Genomic DNA, 21,561 nt, shown 5'->3' on the forward strand with positions numbered 1-21,561 from the left:
GCAGCTCAAGTCATTTCTTTGCAAGCCACTGACTATGAGTCTGCTGGTGGGTCAGAGATTTTTTATTTGAGTTTGGGTGTCTCATACTGGCGTGTGAGTCTGCGAATTAGTTTTCTTTGTGTGTTTGGGCTGTGTTTTGAAGATGATGGTCTATATGTGGTGGTCTCTACGTGGATGTATGTATAAACAATATTTGGCTTACAGTTGCGACTATCCATACATTTATTTCAGGGTGTGCCTTCTACTTGCACTTGAGTGAGGTGTTGTCAAAAATGTCTCTGTCATAAGCACTGTGTGTTTTCTAATCATGTGTTGATGTGGCGCCAGGTGGGAAGGCTTATAACAAGTGTAGTGTGAGGAACCAAACAGTCTGGCTGAAGGAGAATTCATTGTCGTCTGTGCCTTCCCACTACTCTGGGATAAGTTAAGGTCTCCTTCTGCTGTGGAAATTGACTAATTTCATTTCAGGACCACTTCGGCCGTCTTCCAGTCTGTTACGCCAAAGGACGGTCTGGCGAGGTGGTAGCCATTGGTTGCCTCTTAGAACCCTGTCTTTTCCGGCAACATGGTGGTTTCTGTAGTGTTCCGTCAGTGTCCCTGTGTTGTTTTTTCTGTCCGGGGGGAGCTGAAGGCATCAGTCCCATTACTGACATTGTCCTTTCTGGACTGTTCTGCTATCTCTATTAAGGGACCTTGTCTTTGCAAGAAAAGGCCAATTCGTCCATTAAAAGTGAATTATAATCCTTCCTGAAAATGATGGGCAGCTGAATGATTTTCCAAAGAAATCGAATTTGCTTTCCTAGTCACCTCTACTAGGCATGGAAACTGGCTAAGAACTAACCCTTCATCTCTTATAACTAATCAAAATCAGTTTTTGTTTCTCAAAACAAGTGCATACAGGTATTGAATAACCTGGGCCAGTGCAATTAGTTTTGTCAGACCATGTAAGTATATGTGGAAGAGCCAAAGTTGGTATTAGGAAAGTGAAGAGGTGTTAGGAAGGTGTGAATGTCCCACTGAGTGTGAAAATGTGCTACGCTACAGGTTTGCTGTTATGTCTAGCTCAGTATTTCATCTGGGAAAAGAAATTGCTACTTGAAGGAAGTCAAATTAAAGGTATGAGAAAGGTTATGTGTTAGTGTTTGGGATACTAAACCCATTGGGGAAGGAGGAACTGATGTAAAGATATCTGAGGGTTCTACCTGATGCTATTAGGGTGGGCAATTTCAAATACACTGCGCAAACCCATACTTAACTACATTCAGGTGGGAAGGCTTATAACAAGTGTAGTGTGAGGAACCAAACAGTCTGGCTGAAGGAGTATTCATTGTCGTCTGTGCCTTCCCACTACTCTGGGATAAGTTAAGGTCTCCTTCTGCTGTGGAAATTGACTAATTTCATTTCAGGACCACTTCGGCCGTCTTCCAGTCTGTTACGCCAAAGGACGGTCTGGCGAGGTGGTAGCCATTGGTTGCCTCTTAGAACCCTGTCTTTTCCGGCAACATGGTGGTTTCTGTAGTGTTCCGTCAGTGTCCCTGTGTTGTTTTTTCTGTCCGGGGGGAGCTGAAGGCATCAGTCCCATTACTGACATTGTCCTTTCTGGACTGTTCTGCTATCTCTATTAAGGGACCTTGTCTTTGCACCTAGAAGCAAGCCTCCCTGGTGAGGATGTTCCAGAAGAAAACAAAAGCTGTAACTGTGACTTTGCGACAGAAGATCTAACGCCCGGACTCAAAGCTTCGATCCGGGCCGTGTGGTAAGATATGGGAGATGGATGTGGGAGACGAGAAAGAGCCTTAGTACCTGCTACCACACTCAAGCATGTAGTAGCTGCTTAGAATCCAAGAAAGGTTGTATAGCGGTGAGATGCTACCCTCATTCATAGGTATGAGTGTGTTTGAGTGCATTTATGTAGGTGTTTGTCTTTAGTATGTAGTTAAGACTGCCAGACACCAGACATAGTCCTTCCCTCAAAACTGTTACTAGCTTGAAAGCAAGGCACCCATATTCAGAATTAATTTGATTTGTTTTACTGCCATATTTGAAAAGCAATGCGAGCAGTCAATCTGAGACTGGTTACTGGTGGAGTGCTGATGTTTGTTATGAATGCATTTCAGGTGCATTTCCTCTAAGCAGGTGATTTAGGGAACAGTAAGCATTCATAGCAGTCTATATGCATCTTGTGTAAATAAGTCAAAATTGATTAAGTTCAGTGCCCCGAAACCTATTTCAATATAAATAGACATATTCCTAAAATAGTATAGATGTCCTATACAAACAAATATCAATACTATAGTATTGTTTTTCATTGATTCTGAGTTATGCAGGGTCGAAATGGTGTGGTAATATGGTAATACCTCTGGTCTTGTGTTCAACACAAAATGGGCCACTCCCAGGATAGTGACCGAGGTGCTCAAGGATTAAACTATGAGTGTGGACATCCCACAAAAAGTGAAGGACTGGCCTCACACATCACCAGGTGTGAAGCTTCATCATCTGCAGTCCTCCCCCTCTAGAAACTCAGTTTGGTAGAGGGTGGGCGTACACCTGACGACAGGGATGCACTTCTAAATTAATTAATTAATTAATTAATTGCGAAGAGTGAGTGAGGTTTAAAAACCATTACAGTTACCAAATTAAATTTTAATGTGACCGGCAGCTACATGGTATTAAAAACAAGTGAACGGTATAATGGGGGATTTATTGTCCCCTCACTGTGGTGAGTATGGTCAACATGTGTCTGCCATTTGGCTCTGTTGGGTACATGGTATTCATCAGGACCTAAAATAAGGGGGCTCCATTCTTACCAGCCTTGTGGTGAGAAGGTACCACTTTGTGGGGTGACTTGTGTCACACTGCACCGTAGAATGGCTCATGTTAAGCCCTAGGACAAGAGCCTACATGCCCCATGGGAGGAGGAGAGATGGAATACCCCTGTAGTCAAACTTTCCTCAAGGTGCGTTTCCCGTGATTGCACCTGGATGTGTGCTCCTCCTTTCCTCCCCAATGTCTACAGGGGTCTTCCATCTCTCCTCCTCCCATGGGGCCCATTTTATGTTGAACATTTGATGTTGGGGGCTGCCTGCTCCTAGCACCCCGTGCCTCTAGTTCCCTCCCCCAGGATTCTTCCAGGGATAGTGTGGTTACACAATACCTCTGGTCTTACCTGTTCGAGCCACAAATCCGCAAACCTGGGAACGTTGTGTATTTTTTCCAAATAAATTTCACCAGGTTTAACTTGGAGAAAGTTGTTTAAGGAAAACAGCCAGGATTGTGCAAAATGTGCTTAATCCCAATTTGAGCGCTAGTTCCCGTGTGCATCCTAGTCCAGATTACTGACCCAGCTGTAATGAGGGCACACATAATTGGTGATATCCCTCTTTACACAGCATCTCATGAGAGGCTGCTAATGCTTATTTGACTTTACTTGTCATTGCATGCATCATTTTAGGTTGTGTTTGAAGATAAAATCTGTGAAGGTTTATGTAATTTAATAGGTCTTGGAAGGTGTGTTTGGATGCCTAAACTCCAGTTATGCCCTGTAAATCCTAGATAGGAAAGGAATAAACCAAATGATAAAATATAGCCTGGTTTGATACTCCTTATATTTGTGAATCCTGACTTATACTTGAGTGATATTGGATTTTTTAAATAGGTGATATCACTTGCCTCACTTACTACATGTATACCTTGAATGTGTGCCATCTCCATAGCTCTGAAGTAATACTGTTCAAAGATTGAAATACATTTTTTACACAATTTGGAAGTACACTACACTTGATATTAAATTTGATTCTTCATGGTCAGACCTAGAATGCCCCAGGGATTCATTAGGAGATTTGTTTAGATTTTTCAGACAATATAACACATAAGGCCCATAGATTTTTGTAATCAAAGGATTCTAATTTCTGTTGTACAGGAATGGATACTTTCTGTAACCAGAAGACGGTATCCTTGGTAATAAGCAGGTGTCTTTAAAAGTCTAGCACTACTAGCATCTAACCAAATATAAGCTTAGATGTTGGCCTGTCAGCGATGTTTCCCATCTGCTATCCTTCTTGGACTCTAAGCATAAGCACATCCATGCAAGTTATGTTACCTTGATCCCCACAATACTTTTTCTCAGAAGGTGGAGCATCAGTGATTCTCACTTGTTCATTTCTGTTATTCTCACCAAAGTGTCATGCGGTTCCTGGTCTCCAAGCGAAAGTTTAAGGAGAGTCTGCGTCCTTACGATGTTATGGATGTGATTGAGCAGTACTCGGCTGGACATCTGGATATGCTTTCCCGGATCAAGAATCTTCAATCCAGGCAAGCGGCTCCCCCTATTCGAAGATCTTTTCTAATTATCTCTGGGTTCATAAAATCTCATATGTGCACCTGCTCAGGGATGGAGTCCTATGAGGGACTCTAGTAATACTTGTAGGAAATATTGTGAACTGGGTACATCAATATGAGCTCAAGACCAATTAGAATACGCAGCGGACACTTCCTTAGGAAGAAAGAATATACAATATTTTTAGTTGGGATTAATATCCTACTTCAATTATATTTTTTTCTTTATTAAAGATATATTTTTGGTATTTATTAAGATGTATATATTTTCTTTATGTCTTTTTCCACAATTTCCATCATATATATTTCATTTTTTATACATATATCATGTCTCAGCATTTCTTATAAGTTTGATAAATATATTTATACCCCTTACTATATTTCTCTAATATTAAATTCATTAACTATATATCTCAGCATACACAGATGCACATTATACTCTTATTTTTCTTTTATCACTGTTGTCATGAGATACATATAACACCATAATTGATATGACATTTTCTTATTTTGCTTTCCTATTGTCATCTCGTCTTTTAAAAAGTAAATATATATTTGTTTGTTGATTTAGAAAAAATACAGCTCAAACCACAGACTAGCTCTTAGCAAAAAAAGAAATCTAGAGCACAAAGCCACTTCCTCTATTTATTTGTGTGGAAAATCTGCCAATGAAATGCAGAATAAAGCAAAGCATTAAAACTGCTGGGCTAGCTGGGGCTAGGTTCTACTTATCTATGGAAATGTCCTTTCAAAGAACTAATGTTGTTTCTTTGATGTAATATCATAGGAGGTAATACAACAATCTGAGAACATGGTGGATTCCTTTTTGGAATCTAAAATAACAGCTGGAGGGTAGGGAACTGGGCAAATACAGAATATTTAAAGACGCTACAGTGAAGGGAAATTTAGAGAGCTGCAGACCGTGGGTGCTCCATTGATTCAGATGTTGAGAAGACTCACTGTGAGTGAGTCTACATAATAATTGACACTGCTCGTTAAATTTTATTTAAGATACGCATACCCTTAATGCTCATTAGTTAGAGGAGTGCAGCTGCTGGTGTAGTCTTTGATGAATCTATTCATAGGCCTGTAGTGAGCGAAACATGTAGAGTGCTGCTAAGAGCATATCTGTGCATGAGTAAATTCCTCTGCCGCACTGGTAAATTCCTGCCACACAAGTCTTCCTGTGACCATAAATTCTCTATGTATCCAGCATGTCCACAAGTCAGGTGTGTTTTTTGCGTTTGCCAGAGTGTCTACAAATGTCTACTTTATGTGTAAATGAGCCCAAGATTGGTGATGTTCTTGCTGGGAAAGTTTGAATTTATATAGGGTGATCGATCTCGGGATCGACTAGTGCGCTAAGGTGACTCTCATTCCAAGAAAGTAGGAATAAAAAAGAAGCTAAAGCCCACAGGTTGGTTAACATGATGGCAGTAATGGAAGTGGATTCTTTTCCAAATGTTTGATGCCCACTGTCACATTTCTTCATGGAAGGGTCCAGAGTTTGGTGGCACTGACTGAGAAGAAGGTGCTGGCATTAGAGATTGATGGAAATGAGGGAGAGTCAAGCTAGACGTAGAGGCCGAACTGAGATTTTAGGTGCTCGTACCTGAAAAAGATTCATCGAAAGTAGCCAGCAAACAAAAACTGAAGTTGCAGCTGAAAGAACAATGAGAATTAGTCAAAAAGAACCCCAGAAAATTAGGTGGGTTAAAAATAAATATTACGACTTGGAGGTTTAGCAAAGGATGAGGTCCTTGAGCAATGCTACTGCTCACTGTAGGGTAATTTTGGTTTCAAGTTTCAAGTTTAGCTTTATTCGATATTAATAGCAGATAAAAATCATAAAAGCAGCAATAGATATACATACAGTATTTCATAGTAAATAAATAGGTTCTAATTTTAAAACATTAAGAAGAGATTAAATTAGTGCATTATCGAACCATAGCATTTACATAGTACAATTAGCAGCCATCACATTTCTTTTCCTCAGGATACTCTTTAAGAAACCAATCCTAATCATAATGCATTTGCCATTCTCCAATTGCTGTAAGCTTAGATAAGCTGGTCTACATTGCCGCCAGGAACCCTTTTTCAAATGTTGCCTAATCCATGTTTTACATTCCTTCTCATAATATTTACAGAATAAAATAGCATGGAACGTGGATAGTTGTGATAAATTGTCGCAAGGGCATGTCCCCAGGCTCCTGGACCAATTGTTTTTTGTGGGAAAAGTTACCAAGTAATGTAATAAATCAAACCTAAATCTAGTTAAAATAAAACGTTCAAAGCCCACAATACACAATGATAGGTACGGTTGAATAGTGTAACACACCAGAGACAGCTGGTGTTTACTGACGGTTTGTTTAGTAAATTCAACCGAACACCTTAACATTTCATAGTGGTTCATGCACAGACCTTTAAGTTCTTTCCTACTCAGACCACCTAATAATTCAGCAATATTATATAATTCTGGCCTATGCAGATCAATAAATGTCTTCCTAACATACTCAAGCCATGGAATATGTTTGGCGTTGTCCAATACCATTACATCCTTTAAGATTTCACTACTAAGGGACAACGCGTCTTCGGTTCAGACTCTCTGCCTGAGTAAGATTGGTTGTACTTTTATGAGATCAGAAATAAAATCCGTTCCTAGTTCAGAATGACAATTAAAAACTGCAGTACCCTGGGGGAGTGCTAACAAATATCTTAAAAAAACGTTTTCTGCTATCTGGATGGGTGAAGTGTTTTGGAAGCCCCAGATTCCTGCCCCGTAAAGAGCTATGCTTCTGCATTTTGCTTTGTATATATTTAAAAGAATTTCTGGGGTTCTTTTCCCTAATTTGGTGGTGAGGTTCATTAGTGCAGCAATGGAACGTTTAAACAGAAGAGTTCTGTTCTTGACGGCCGTACACCAAAAGCCAGAGCCATCAATTAGCACCCCCAAGTATGAGAAGCTTTTAGTGTGTTCTAGTGAAAGGCCTTCAATTTTTAAAGCCTTACATTTTGTTCTGGCTTTCCCACACATCATCACAAATGATTTTTTAGCGTTTATTTTTAGGCCCCTTGTCTCCATGAACTCTACAAACTTTGTTAATGCCTTTTGGGCACCTACCTTGGTTCTGGCCATTAGTACGGCATTCTGGTGTAGATTGGCATTGCACAATGGATGTGAGGCATAATTGGGCATTGAACAGAAATAGGCAGTGTAATCTCCCCGTAGTCGGCATTGTAGCATGACTCTGTAGTGTAATTCTAATGTAAAAATTCATTGACCGGTTGACCTGTAATTACATTGAAGCAAATATTGTACCGTTGATGTTCAGTGCAATTTGCCATTGCTTAGTGTGCTGCGTAATTATGCTCTTTTTAGTGGATGTAATGTCAGTGCAGTGCTACAATTAATAGTTAATCCTACATAGAATTATCATATAATGGCCGTACAATGTCGCTGGTGAACTTTCAGTGTAGTAAGGTGGTTATGGTTGCTATGCAGTGTAAATCTAACAAAATTATGTAGTGTTCAATCGATGTGCAGTTAATCAAAAAAACAAATGGATAGCACAGAGAATATACAGTTTTATTCCTGTATCAATAAGTATTTTACAGTAGATGTATTGAACGTTAGGAGCAGTTAGGCATGAGGCAGTATGTGCACTATGGGGTGGGGACAGTAAGTCACATTTGATATAGTGCATGCCAAAAATATTGCATCCACTATATTGACTACTCTGCATCCACAAGGTATGTAGATGTAGGGGAAACGGACACTACAACAGGGCCGTTTCAACGAAAACCTTAACCACGCATGCATTACAATGCATGCGTGGTTACAACGACAGCCTTTACCACGCATACGTTTACTACGTGGTGCGTAGTAAAGGCATGTGTGGTAAAGGGTACAAATAAAAAAGGAGGGTTGGGGGGGCTCCCCCCCCCCAAAAAAAACACTAACCTTTAGACGAGATGTGCAGGCAATCGGGGTCGCAGAGAAAGAAAACGGCCGTTTCTTTTTTCCCACGTATGACGTCACCACGAAAAAATACGTGGAGAAGGATAAGCGTGAAAATAGTATTCCGTAGTAACGCATGCGTGGTAAAGGCATGCGTTACAACTGAGTTCGTTGTAAGAACATACAACCAGATGTAGAGTTAAGAGCAGTGATAGTAAGTAAATGTAGAGTTAAGAATAGTAATGGTAAGTAAATGTGGAGTTTAGAATAATAATGACAAAACTAGACGTAGAGTTAGGAATAGTCTTGGATATTAATGGTAAGTAGATGTGGAGTTATAAATTGTAAATAGTTTATATTTTTGTAGGTCGATATTGTTGACCTTGATATAGTAACATAGAATCCACTATTAACTCCTTCTTTACTCTGGTTGAGCTATCTACAATCTTTTTTTTGAGCTAACCCTTGCGAAGTGGGCATGAGTAGACACTCTAATTTCATTAGTGACGTCATGTTGTTCGTTGTGCATTGTTTTTTATAGTGTAAGTGTTTGTGTCCATCTCTGTCCTTGCAATCCACTCCCACAGAGGCGTCAGCTCCAGTCTACCACAGTTTGGCTTCGGCACCACCAGATGGCACTTCCGCCTGCTGTTCCAAGAATATATGTTGCCTCATATCTCTTGTATAAGCTGGATATCGCAATATATATATATATTTGAAAATATATTCCAGTGCATGCTGCAACAACCATATTTCTGAGTCGCTTTGGTTTTTACCCATGCAGTTGGTCTGACCAAAATATAAAATCATGGCGACCAGAGCAAAGAAAAGCGGTATTGTCTGTGTTCTGTTTTGAGTGGAATATATTTCCTTCTTTCCCACTGATTTCTGGGCCCTTGTATTTCTCCGACTCTCCCTTTCACCCCCACCTGCGCAAAGTGGCTGCTTTACATATTTTGCTGGTGTTTTTTCTATTTACTTTTGTCAGGATAGATTTGATTGTTGGGCCCCCACACCCTTCAACTCCCCGGCAAAAGAAGTTTACAAGCAAAGGATCACCCCAGTACACGCCTAGGTCAGGCTTCTTCTCACCACTGGCGTCTTGTATGGGCTGTTATTTCTTTTTCTGACCCTCTGCTTTTGATCTGCACCCCTTTTCCCCCCACAAGTCACCTGACGGTCTTTGCTCCTTTCTGATTAAACACCAGTATTTGTTGTAGAATCTTCTTTGTAACCTCCAACTTTGGATTGGCTGCACCTGAATAAGCCTGTCTTGACAGCCAATAGAGTAACTTGAATGGGTCTCATGTGTCTGATGCCTTTGAATGGGCTTAACTGGTGGGGAAGAATCAATCAGATGCCTGACATGTGGCTGAATCTGACCCAGCCATTCTCACCTTCAGGGACATCAGCAAACCCAGCAAATTAGAAGACTAACCCTCAGGCCACACAAAAAAGTGATGGATGGAACGCTTACATTAAACTCATCCCCTGGTAATTTCCCGTGGCTTCATACTTGTCTCTTATTATTTTGCACACCATGCCATCTCAGTTTGGACCCAGCTGTATGCAAATCAGTCTTGACCCTGCTCCAATGGGAACAGTTCAGCCTGAACTGCCAAGCCAGGTCCTCCCTGATCCGGAACACAAGGAACCCAGGTCCAGTTTTGACCTTATTACGGGCTCATCAGCCAAGCATTCCTTGGTTCCAGTGGCCCAGCGTGCATGGGACCCATATCTTCCACTGCCTGCCGATTGTCTCTTAACTATATTTCATAGAATATGTTCATTGCTTCATATAAGCAAGTGTCCCCAACAGCAGAGTATTTTAGCTTTATACTATGAATTTCTAGAATACAATAGTCCTATAGGAAAAAAAGTATTCCCAACAGACATGTCATCCCGACCTTGACTTTCATATGGATAGGGTACAAGAATATAGCCACATTATCATTGTAAAAAAACTACTGAATCTATATATTTAAATCAACATTGTACCCTGTAGCACTTTTTGTCAAAAGCACAAAAATTGAAATAACATTTCTCCCGTTTAGTTTTACTTATCGTAAATACATTGCTTTTATTACAAAATCCATTCGCGTTTACATAATCTATTTTTTCTAATTCATTCATTATTTGATCTTACACATTTGTATGAAAAACATATCTAAAAACAGACCTTTTAACCCTCTCCCCACTCACATGCACACCCTAGACAGATAGTAAAACAGCCCTCAGCTAAGTAATGATGCTTATTAATACTTGTATGCATAAAGTTCATAACTATTGGTGGTCATAGGCAATAGACGTAAGTAGGATTTTGTAATAAACAACAATTGCTATACGTAAAAATAAAAAATAAGGTATTTTATATAACATTTTGTGGTCTTATAAAAAAAAGTTCAACAGGGTACCATATTGAATTGACTATATGGATGCAGATTTTCTTCTAATGGTATTAGGTATACCCAAAGCATTAAAATCAAATGTACCCAGGTGAATGTGAGCTGAAGCGGGCCCAAAATCGCCTGCTGATGGGAGTACCTAAAACGTCCCCCATCTTATTTTTCACCATCCTTATTCAATGGATACAATATTCACATGAGAACATCCCATAGATCTTGATAGAGTGCCATAGCACCTGTCAATACCAGTCTTTGATATTAAAGATTTCCAACATAGGGGATCAGGAGGGCCCTCCCTTCCTCCTTGTGTGCGAAACTTCCTGTGCTGTCATAGCACATGCAATGCCACTCCAACTTCTGAGTGATAGAAGTTTGGCTCCATTTATTAGGTTCCTGGCAGTACAATAATCTCATTTCTCTGCTCCAAGAGTGTTCAACCACACACACCGACATGCACCCTCACCCACACACACACACAGAAAATGGAAAGTGGTGATGAAACCTAGCAACTGCAGACAATCTTAAAAATAGATATAGTCCCCTATTGAAAAAGCTGACACATATATCAAAAAAGCCCTACATTTCAGAAATCCTCAGGCTAGTCAGGTGCCTTGGAGGAAGGGGGTTGTGCAGAGCTGCCGGGATGATGCTACCAATCCTCTGGTGCGCATTCTTCCGCCGCTTGCCAGTTTGTTTAATTTCTGCTCTATTTCTGCTTTGTTTGATTAGCCAATTTGGGTTTTACTATTTGGGGTTTGGTTTTGTCTTTTGAATGCTGATTGATTATCAAATATTTTGCCTTCTGGAATAAATAGAGAAATAAAGTCTGCATGGGAGCATGAAGCATGCAAGAGCCGGGGGAATGCGCTGAGCCTGAGGCAGCAGAGCGGATAATGCGGCACGGCCCTTACAAGTGAAAATGGGTGGAGGCCGGATGCCAGAACCCATGCATCTTGCAACTTTTCTGAATCCAACCTATCTCTCAGATCAGCCGTCTCTATATTCAATGTCTTTGCTTGAAAGGGGTTCATTGGCTTAAAAGAAGGGCACTGTGGGAGTTTGTGTTTCAGGCATGGTAGGTAATGATCATAAACACCAATACATTGTGGGCCCTTATGTAGGGCAATACTGGCCTTCTAATTGGGCTAGAGCTTCTCTTGTAAGTGCAACTGATCTGTTATGACTCACTGGCCACATTGATAGGAAAAGAGGAAGGGTGGACATGTGGGTATTGGTGGGCTCTGACCTCTTCAGGTATGGTAATCAGTATTCTTATATACTATCACATTCTCTTTACAACCCATACAGAAGATCAATACAAAGGCAGCTCTAAATGCAGTGTCTCTCTTTTGTTCTTATTCTTGGTGTGAATATAGATGGACACAGATTGGTGGGCTCTTTTTAGGGCTTTAGCTAATAAGAACAGATACTGTCACATGTCATTAATATTAAACTGCCTGGGGCAATATCAGTGAATGATGACCTCATGTGAAGGTGTGGGATCTAGGTTAAAAATTTCTTGTTGAGCTTTGAAAGGATTTTCCCCAAAAAGATCCATCCAGATGTGGCTCTACAAACACAGAAAGTCGGAAGGGATTTCTAAGATTCTTAATATCTTTCTTCCTAATCTGTCTATTTAAACATTTGCCTTTTTACTTCAGCATATGGAACAAAGAGCCTGATGTAGTCTTTGGGGGAAAGGATATTCTTCCGCAAACGAGGTGGAGTACTATGCCCGCCAAAGTGATGGTTTGCCAATCAATTTAAAGTCAGTAGATATTTTGTTTTCCAGAAACAGACTCCCTCTTTGGGATTTTGTTTTTATAAGACAAACATGGGTACTGAGTGCCCGCCTGAAACATGGAGCAAACATTTAATGCCCCCAGAGGAGCTGCCGTGACAATGACTCCGCTGAAGGCACGGAGACCTCTGCCGGACAGATGGAGATCTCTAAGTATGGTGTGTGGTAGTCTGCCACACTTTAAATCCTGTCCTAAGATCCCTTCTATCAAATTCAAGGTGGACACTATTTCCAGTCCATGACAGGGGTCAGCACCGTCTTTTATTATCAAGCCACCCACTCCCGGATCCCTGACCAGGACGCCTCACCCTTGAAGTTGCAAAAGCTTTTGAACTGGTGGGACAAACTCCAAATAAGACTAGCCAGAAAGTGATGTCAGTTTTTGTCTTTTTTTCGCTGCATCATGGGGAGTAAAGGCACATGATCATTGAGTAATGTTCCCCTAAAGTTAGTATTTTGGTGTAACAATGCAGGAATTGCCGATCAACAAAGTTTTTGACACAAATGTGTGCTCCTTGTATGGTAACCTGGTTCCTGATGATTCCTGTCCCATAACGTCATAAACCAGAATGAGACGCTAAGGTCCTGTTGAAAAATGGGTATGTGTTTTCCAACCACTGTGCAAATCTCTGTTTGTACACGGATCAAAATTCTGAGTAGTGTTATAGTTACTCCACCGGGCAATTAATGGTTGTGTTAAATACCTCACACTTCATTAAATTTTGGTAGGCCACATCTGTCTGTATTGAACAGGGGAAAACAGTACAGTATTTACTGTAACATGCAGATTTTGGAGTGGTAAGCACCAATCTTCACATTATTCCTGAAAGACACAGAATATATGATTATTATAGCTCCTGATAAATTCCTACTCCTGGAAGTCCTATTTTATAAGGTGCAATAAATAGCCACTTCTCCATGTCATCCTCATAGTCAGTCACATGACAGTAAGTGGCATTGATTGTTGACGTGACTGTGCCACAGCCGTAGTGTAAATTTGCTGCAAGAAAAGGGGTTCATTATGTTTCTGTCCCAAGAATGGTCTTTTCACAAAATCACTTTGAGTTGTGAGTTCAGTCCTTACCGTATCATTGTCCTAATCCCAATGAATGAACCAATTAGAACATCAATTCGGCTAATGACACATTTGTTCCCATCTTTGGTTCAAGCAACACCCCCACTGCCATTCCTTTCTCCAGAAGTGAGGAATCAGGATGTATCCATTCAGACCATGAACAAGAGTATCTGTGATCCTGGAAGTGATGATACAGGAAGTGAAACAGGGTGTGCAACACAATTTGGATGTGTCTTTGTCTGTGAGGATTTCTTGGGAGATACACACTTGATGTTGCACCCTCAGGATCTTTTCTATTCTATAAAAAATGAATGAAGGCATTAAATATGATTAGCCATACTTAAATTACATTTTCCTATGATAATCCGAAGGCCACTGACTAGTGCCAGGACCCTCATTCACCTTTTTTAATTAACATTAGTTACTTTGCGCCATCTTTTGAAGGTGATTCGGTCGCAGGTTATCTCGCATAAGGCTTTAATTATGTGTCTTTACCAGTAGCTACTTGCAGGAGGGTTTTCTATTTCCTCAAACCATAAATAAACTCTGATGGAACCTGTTGCATGATTAATGAATGTTGCATTGTGATGTTGTGTTACATGTTTAGTTGTGGTGTTACTGTGCCATTCTCTTGTTTTGGTTTTGTGTAGCTGTCTTGTTTGGTGTTGTATAATACTGTTTTGCTGCTCTGGTATTGTGTTGGTACTGCTATGTTGTGTTGTTTAGTGCTGTCGTTTCATTGTTTTCGAATATTTTTTTGTGCTTTGTTGTCATCTTGATATTTCAATCAATTATTTTGCGTACTGTTATTTTATGATTGAGGTGTGCTGTGTTGTAGTGCCCAAAAAATATTATGTTGCTGTTCAGTTGTTGCAGATAGGCCAGGAGGCAAAGTTAACTGGGCCTCAGAAGGTTTAACGTTTTTTAATATATTAACCAGAATGTAAATTCCCTTGAATTAGGAATCAGATTGTGTCAGGGGAATTTTCATTGCAAGTTTTATTTAATCCGCTCAGTTGTTGCTAAATGACAGCAATAATTTATATGGAACTTTAAATGGAGAATGGTACCTATTCTGAGTTTAGTTCTATCTTTATTCAATGTTTAGCTTACTTCCTTTTATGAAGTTTTTGCTGTAGCAAGAGGGCAACAATCATTGGGGACTTGAAATGGAAAAAAAATATTTTAGGTCACATTAAATAACTTTTTATGCTCGTGAGCAATGGGCAAGAAATGTGAAATGAAGAACCTGATCTTTGCCCTATTTTAGACAGATTTGTGAATTAGACTCATTGGTATTATCAAACCAAAACTCACACTTCCTATGGAAGTCTCAACTTTACCATAAATACAGAATAACTCTTGTTCCTAGTACTCCAGAAAGAGTAAGAGATAAAGAGAGAGAAGAGGCGATGTTATATACATTAGAACAAAGACACCTCCAGAGCCATATGTTTGCTCTTTAAAATAGTCCATGCTTATCAAAAGTTTTAGCATGGTTTAATGTGGCTTATAAAATAACTTGACCTCTGGATATAGATCATTAGAAATATATCTTACGGTCAGGCACATCAATAGATCCTTTGTCAGCCAGCATAATCAAACTCACGTCTTATCTTTAGAGACAGAGAGCCTGATTCACAAAGGTTTGTCCTGGATAGGTGAGATGTGATCTTGAAAATTCAGGTGTAAATGAGGAGTACAACATGTCAAACCTACTCACTAAAACCCTTTGTGAATTTGGCTGTGTATTGCCATCTACTTCAAACTGAACACGAATATTGGGGCATATTACCAACGTTAGGCGATATTTATCGCTAACGATGCTTAGGAACGATTTTTTTAACGCTAAGCATCGCCAAAAATTATCGCAGAGATAACTTGCTATTAGCAAGGTTTATCTCAGAAGTGATAAAAATCCTCACGCTAACTGCCTATTGAGAGATTATCGCTGGAAAACCAACTATAATCTCTAGAAGTTTGGCGTTAGCTTGATGATAGGGGCTCACAAACTTAGCCATGATATCCACCTTCCATAGGATATCATAGCTAAGTCAGGAAAATACCAGGTGTAAAAAAAGCAGTTAGCGCTGCTTTTTTTTAATCACTAACAGGGTTAGCGAAATCCTTGATAATAGGAGAAATGTCGCTTAACAACATTTCTCCTATTATTTTTCTCTGGAACGCCCCCTTTGCATCTAATTAGAGATGCAAGGGGAAGCGTAGAAAAAAAGGGTGCTAACATGCGAATTTGTGTGTTAGCACCCTGTTGCTGATAGGGAGATAATTTTATCTCCGCTTTCTTGGCTTTTAAAGCCAAAAAAGCGGAGATAAATCCCTTGATAATATGCCCCATTAAGCCTTATTTTAGGCAAATCCTGATTCAGATTGTTTTAGACTCCTTGGGCACTATAGCTGGGCCCTAAAACTGAGATCAAAATTAGTGTTAAGATGCTTTTTTAAAGTGACAGTCGGTGGTGACATTTAAAGTGGCAGCGGTGGTGATATTTAAAGTGACTGCAGTGGTGGCATTGTTCAGTGTTTTTGTTGGTTTTCAAAGTGTCATTGGTAGACGCATTTTTACCATAATATTTGCATATCTTCATAATTTAAGCAGTTTTTCTCAGACTAGGAAATATTCTGAGGGTGCGGGCATCAGTCAAGTCTCTCTCGGGAATCTCTCAAAAACAGACAGATACACAAACTCATGCACAGATGTTTTCACACATTCACATGAACCCAGACATACATCAACACATACCCTCACAGACACCCAGTCACACTTGTCACAATATCTTACAAAAGTCCCTCTTTCATCACTTTCTGCTGCACAGATCAACAGAATGCTCTCTTATATGTTACTGTGCCGTGTTTTGACTCACACAGCAGTGATGGGCCAATTTTCTACATCTATTTCGGGGATGGTTCCTTCCTGGTCAGGGATACTGAAGATCTGTATCTTACTAAGGGTGAGCGCAGAATCCGTTCCGCTCGCGGATTTCGCGGATTTTCTGTAAATCCGCAATCTGCGAACTCCGGCGAATTTACAGAAAATCCGCGAATCCGCGAGCAGCGGATTCGGGGGGCAAAAGTTCAAGCTTGAAGTTGTTGTTGTAACTATTTTAGGATGGCGCCGGCAAGCTGCCAGCGCCATCCTAAAATAGTTACTAAGTTACAGGAAGCACAGGAAGCACTAATAGATAAAATAAAGCAGGTGCTCGAGCACCTGCTTTATTTTATCTATTAGTGAAGCTAATTTAGTAACTATTTTAGGATGGCGCTGGCAGCTTGCCAGCGCCATCCTAAAATAGTTGCAGGAAGATGATGGATGGACAGCTCACTCAAGGGAGCGTCGTCGAGGCTGGGCAGGTGTGCATTCTTCGCAAATCTACTGTCGAAAATCAGCTGTGATGCTGGATAGAGGCCTTTGCATCCTTGACTTTCACGAGTGCAATCCTCGTGCTGTTCCTGTGACCAGGAGCTTCTTTCTCTTGATCTGCTGCTCTGATCGGTCTCTGACCTTTTATACACACAAGAGGCATGTGAACTCGCATGGACGATCCGCCCATTTGGCCCCGCCCACACACTCGCGGTGTGCACCGTCTTCCCGCCATTTACCCACTATGATGGACAGCTCACTCAAGGGACCCCTGCGCCCTTCGGGGCGATTGCATAGTAACACACACATGGTCGCTGGAACTAGTTGAAGCTCAAATTCAGTGACTCATTCATCAGCCCAAAAACAATCGTGAGCGTCGTCGAGGCCGCACAGAAGAACCCCCCATTAAGAAAATCCGCAAAATCCACGAATCCGCAAATTCGCGTATTTTGCGGTTCCGCGAATCCGCAAATCCGCAAATTCGCGGACCGTGGATCGGCGAAATCCGCCCATGCTTATATCTTACTTCACTTCATATAGGTCACATCTTGGACCATTGTACCTGAGCAGCCTTTACAGAGAAGTGTTGTCAGGAGGTTACATCTTTCTTGGTATGCACTAACAGGGCCAGAAGAGACACTGACTGCCATATTATCAAGAACGTCCTTAAAATTATTGCTGCTTTAGCAGCAGGAAACTGCAGCTAAAGCGGCGAAATTGGGCTTGATAATATGCCCTTGGAATTCCCATAGAAGCCCATGTTCTGGTGTAACGCCTTTCTTGATAATATGGCCCACAGGATGGAGGTATTGGTTACAACTGTCCACATTACTTCCTGGATAGACCATTTCTGTGCAGTCACTTCAATGTTTCTGGTTATTAATTTGCAGATGAGTCCCAAGAAGTGTGCTTTCTGAGGACCATAAGGACACGGGTCATAAACCTAGATCACCTGATGGGTGTGATTTCTGAATCCACACCTTTGATCACTTCTGTGGTGGTTTTCTAGGTCTGAGGTGAGGTTGCCATGCCACTTTATATTTACACACTTGGGGCCATGTTATGCATAACACGCACTTTCCCTATTTGTGCCACAGTGCACCTTTCAGTAGCCGCGCTGGGTGTGAGCAGGGATAGTGCGCCCTATTACAACTAATAGGGTAGCCCCAGGGCACCGCAAACTGGTGCTACCCTGTGGGCAGTGGAATGTGTGAAATACAGAGAGGCTGCTTCAACGCCGCTACATTTTTCTCTGTGCAGGTGGCAATTCACATGCCATTTATAGAGGGGTTAGAGACCCCTCAGCAGGTGAGTGTGGTGAATGACTGCACCCACCTGCATGGGCATGTCTGGGGGGGTCCAGGGGACCCTCTTCCACCCTTTGAGAGGGCTGATTTCAGGAGGTGCACTGACCGTGTGCCATATTTTTGTGGTGTACTATTATTGTGTTTCCTAAGGAATTGTATGAGTCTGTGTCTGTGTCTATAATATGGCATTGGTACAGAGGCAAAGAGATTCCCTCATTTGCATGGGGCCACAACACCACACAAATGAGGCAAGTATTCAATAAGGGGTCGCACATGTGTTTGCGGCCCCTTCTGTAATACCATTGTGCCTTGGTGGGCCAAAATATGGTCTCACACACCTGTTGCGCCCCAGGGCACAATGTGAATGTATAATACAGCCCTTCGGAATTTGATGGAAGAGACACTTTCCCCTATACATTCTGCTTTCCATGAATAATTTACACTCTACAATTCTGTCTTTTTTCTTTATTCTCTCCTTCATATCGTCTTACTCTTATTTTGAATGAATGTATCAATTGTTATTCCTTCTGCTTTTTATGTCTGTTCTTTCTTGCTTTCTGTATCCTTTTCGCTCTGTGTGGTGATCCTTTCACTCCTTCTTCCCTTTTCTTTGTTTTTCTGCATTTGCAACTTTTTTCTGTCTTTTAGTGCCTTTTTCTTTATGTTTCTGTTTGTTTTTTGTGCTGATTCTTTTTCGCTGTGCTTAAGTTTGTTTGTATGTTTGTTTTGGATCTCTCGTTTCCTTTTAGATCTTTCTTCTTCTCTGTGCTACCCTCTCTGTGTGCCTCAGCTACTCTACTGTGCAGTAGTACATGATGAGTTCTTCATGATTATACTAGCCTTAGTTTACTTAGAAATCAGTTCAGTCTCCTGCCTCATTTGCCTGCTTCTTTACCATTTTGCCTCGTTTCTGCATTTCACACTTTCATATCTCCTTCCAAATGCATATGCGCCTTTCATGCTTCTATGCATCAGTCCCTGCTTGTTTACCACAGTCTCTGATTCTGGGAAGTCCTTTCATCATTAATGAAATCCCTACCAGTCTACCTTCCTGCATGATTCTCTTCCTGCTTATAAACTCATGCTTCCTGCATGCACCCTTACATTCGTAGGTGGTCTTGACAAGTCAGTGTGCAACACCCGATACCTGTGTTCACAAATCCCTCCATCATCTTTCTCTTCCAGCATACTCCCTTCATGCACCTATCTGCCCATTGCTCATCTGCTGTTCTGCAACTGAAAGTTGCATCCTCTCCGGTGAAACTGGCACCGTCTGCCTATTATCGCAAGGACCCTACATTGTTCTGAGGCTAATGATCTGGTGTTGCAATGAGTGACCCCCTCCCTGGATACGCAGGCATCTATTAAGAAACCACCTTAGACTTGTTGTGTAAGACCTTTGTGGCTAGTCCATGCCTATGCATACAGTGCTGATGTAGGAGACAGGTACAGTGCTGATGTACCTGTCTCCTTAAGCATACATGAGATCTGCCTATGGGCCCGATCCACTGAACCAGTTTAAGTCAAAATCCTAAACTTACTACTTTTGGTATTCACAGAAGTTAGGATTTTGTCTTAAGTTTGCCTTAAGACAGACTTAAGTTAGGATTTTGTCTTAAGTCTGTCTTAAGTCTGTTTTAAGTCAAACTTAAGACAAAATCCTAACTTCTGTGAATACCAAAAGTAGTAAGTTTAGAATTTTGTCTTAAGTTAGTTCTGTGAATCGGCCCCTCTGCGTACTGTGCAGATATGCTTATACCAGTGTTCCTTCAGTAAAGTCCAACATGTCCATCTAGCGTAGATCAACCATTCTATGGAAATAATATAGACTGGCCTGCCCTGCTCGTGCATACCTTGCAGATCTGCTTGTGTATAGTGTTTATTCCTGCCAGTACCTTTCAATGCGGTCTGTGCAGATGTATCTTTGCATGCAGTGTATATCGACCTCTCTGTGTATACATTGCAGACATGCCCGTCTCTGCCTGTCCCAGGACATACACAGCCGAGACCTGCTTGTCTTTGTGCGTATGGCATATGGCACGTATCTGTCTGTGCTTGTGCACACAGAGCAGATCGACCTATTGGGCCTCTTCTATAGTGTCTCACTGCATACGGAAAGGCTGTAGTACCATTCAATGCTACATATGTATAGGATGCTGCGACAGAAAATAGCATCAAAGACATAGCTTCTTGAGGGCTTAGATAAAAGCATAGAAACTTTAGAGGGGTCCCTGCCTGTCACCCAAAAAGTGACTCCATTGTTAAAAATATGCTATACATGCTGTTGTGTGGGTTCCTAATACTGATTTATTTATGAGATATAACAGATACACAAAATAGTGGCAAATGAAGTATACTTAAAATTGACCTCGAGACAGTGTCCTGGAACCTGTGAAATGATATTTTGATGCCAGTTTTGATGTAGGCCAACCATTTACTAACAATGAGCAGTGCTAGTCCTGGGCCGTGCAGTCGTGCCAGTCGTGAGGTGTGCCACTCATGATCTGCGCCAGTTGTGAGGTATGCCGATCGTGGTATGCGAAAATCCAGACGTCTGTGTTCATACTTTAGGTTTTGCTGATAGACTGCCAAAGTTAATGAAATAGCCCACCCTTCGCAATCGATCGTGTAACTGATGTTACTGGGAACCTTGTTAGATAAGATGGGTTTTCATCTGCTAGACCCCCTACAGTGTCCTGAGGTGGTATCCGAAACATGTTTAGACAGAAGTGGCGATAGGTGGTTGGGGGTGTTGAGAAGATGGCGAATGGGGCTTCAGGGCATTAATTTGTGACACAGATCCTTCCTAAAGCCTGGGTGACAGGGTTTACTCTCTTCAAAGACCTTTACTAACTAGACTTTTGGCCTTTCCTGGGTGTCTTGTGCTCCTGCCAGAGTTGACCAAATCGTTGGACGAGGTGTGCCGATTACCGACAAGGACCGATCCAAAGGGGCAGGAGAGGGTGATCTGCCTGAAGACCCCAGCATGATGGGACGGCTTGGGAAGGTCGAGAAGCAGGTACTGTACTGAGATATCTTTGTACATCACCCATTGTTTACAGATTGGGTTGGGTTGACCCATTAAGCATCAGCACTTACATAAGTCAGAGAGTATTTCAGGGAGCACTTAACTGTTAGTTATTAGAACCATCATAGCCATATTCCTCTTTTTTGTAAGCTAACTTTGACCATACCCAACCAACCCCTAATAAAGAAATACAGAGGTTGGTTTGATGTATTTTTATCTTTTATAGTACCTGCGAGAAAAAATATTCAAAGTGCTCCCTGAAATATGGCCAAG

At 41.2% G+C, this 21,561-nt stretch overlaps 1 protein-coding gene across 3 annotated transcripts in view; it reads left to right on the plus strand.

Annotated features, from left to right (window-relative positions):
• Positions 1-21,561, plus strand: part of KCNQ2 (potassium voltage-gated channel subfamily Q member 2) — a 326,236-nt gene that overhangs the window by 292,379 nt on the left and 12,296 nt on the right. For 2 of the 3 annotated variants that reach the window (XM_086932813.1, XM_086932814.1), the window contains 3 exons: positions 1,651-1,756; positions 4,180-4,311; positions 21,156-21,279. In XM_086932813.1, coding sequence (XP_086788939.1) covers positions 1,651-1,756; positions 4,180-4,311; positions 21,156-21,279 — 362 coding nt within the window. Of the gene's footprint in view, positions 1-1,650; positions 1,757-4,179; positions 4,312-9,281; positions 9,369-21,155; positions 21,280-21,561 lie in introns of all 3 variants that reach the window. The other variant, XM_086932812.1, reaches the window with a different exon arrangement.

This window comes from Lissotriton vulgaris, chromosome 7 (assembly GCF_964263255.1).
Source record: "Lissotriton vulgaris chromosome 7, aLisVul1.2, whole genome shotgun sequence".
Taxonomy (NCBI): domain Eukaryota; kingdom Metazoa; phylum Chordata; class Amphibia; order Caudata; family Salamandridae; genus Lissotriton; species Lissotriton vulgaris.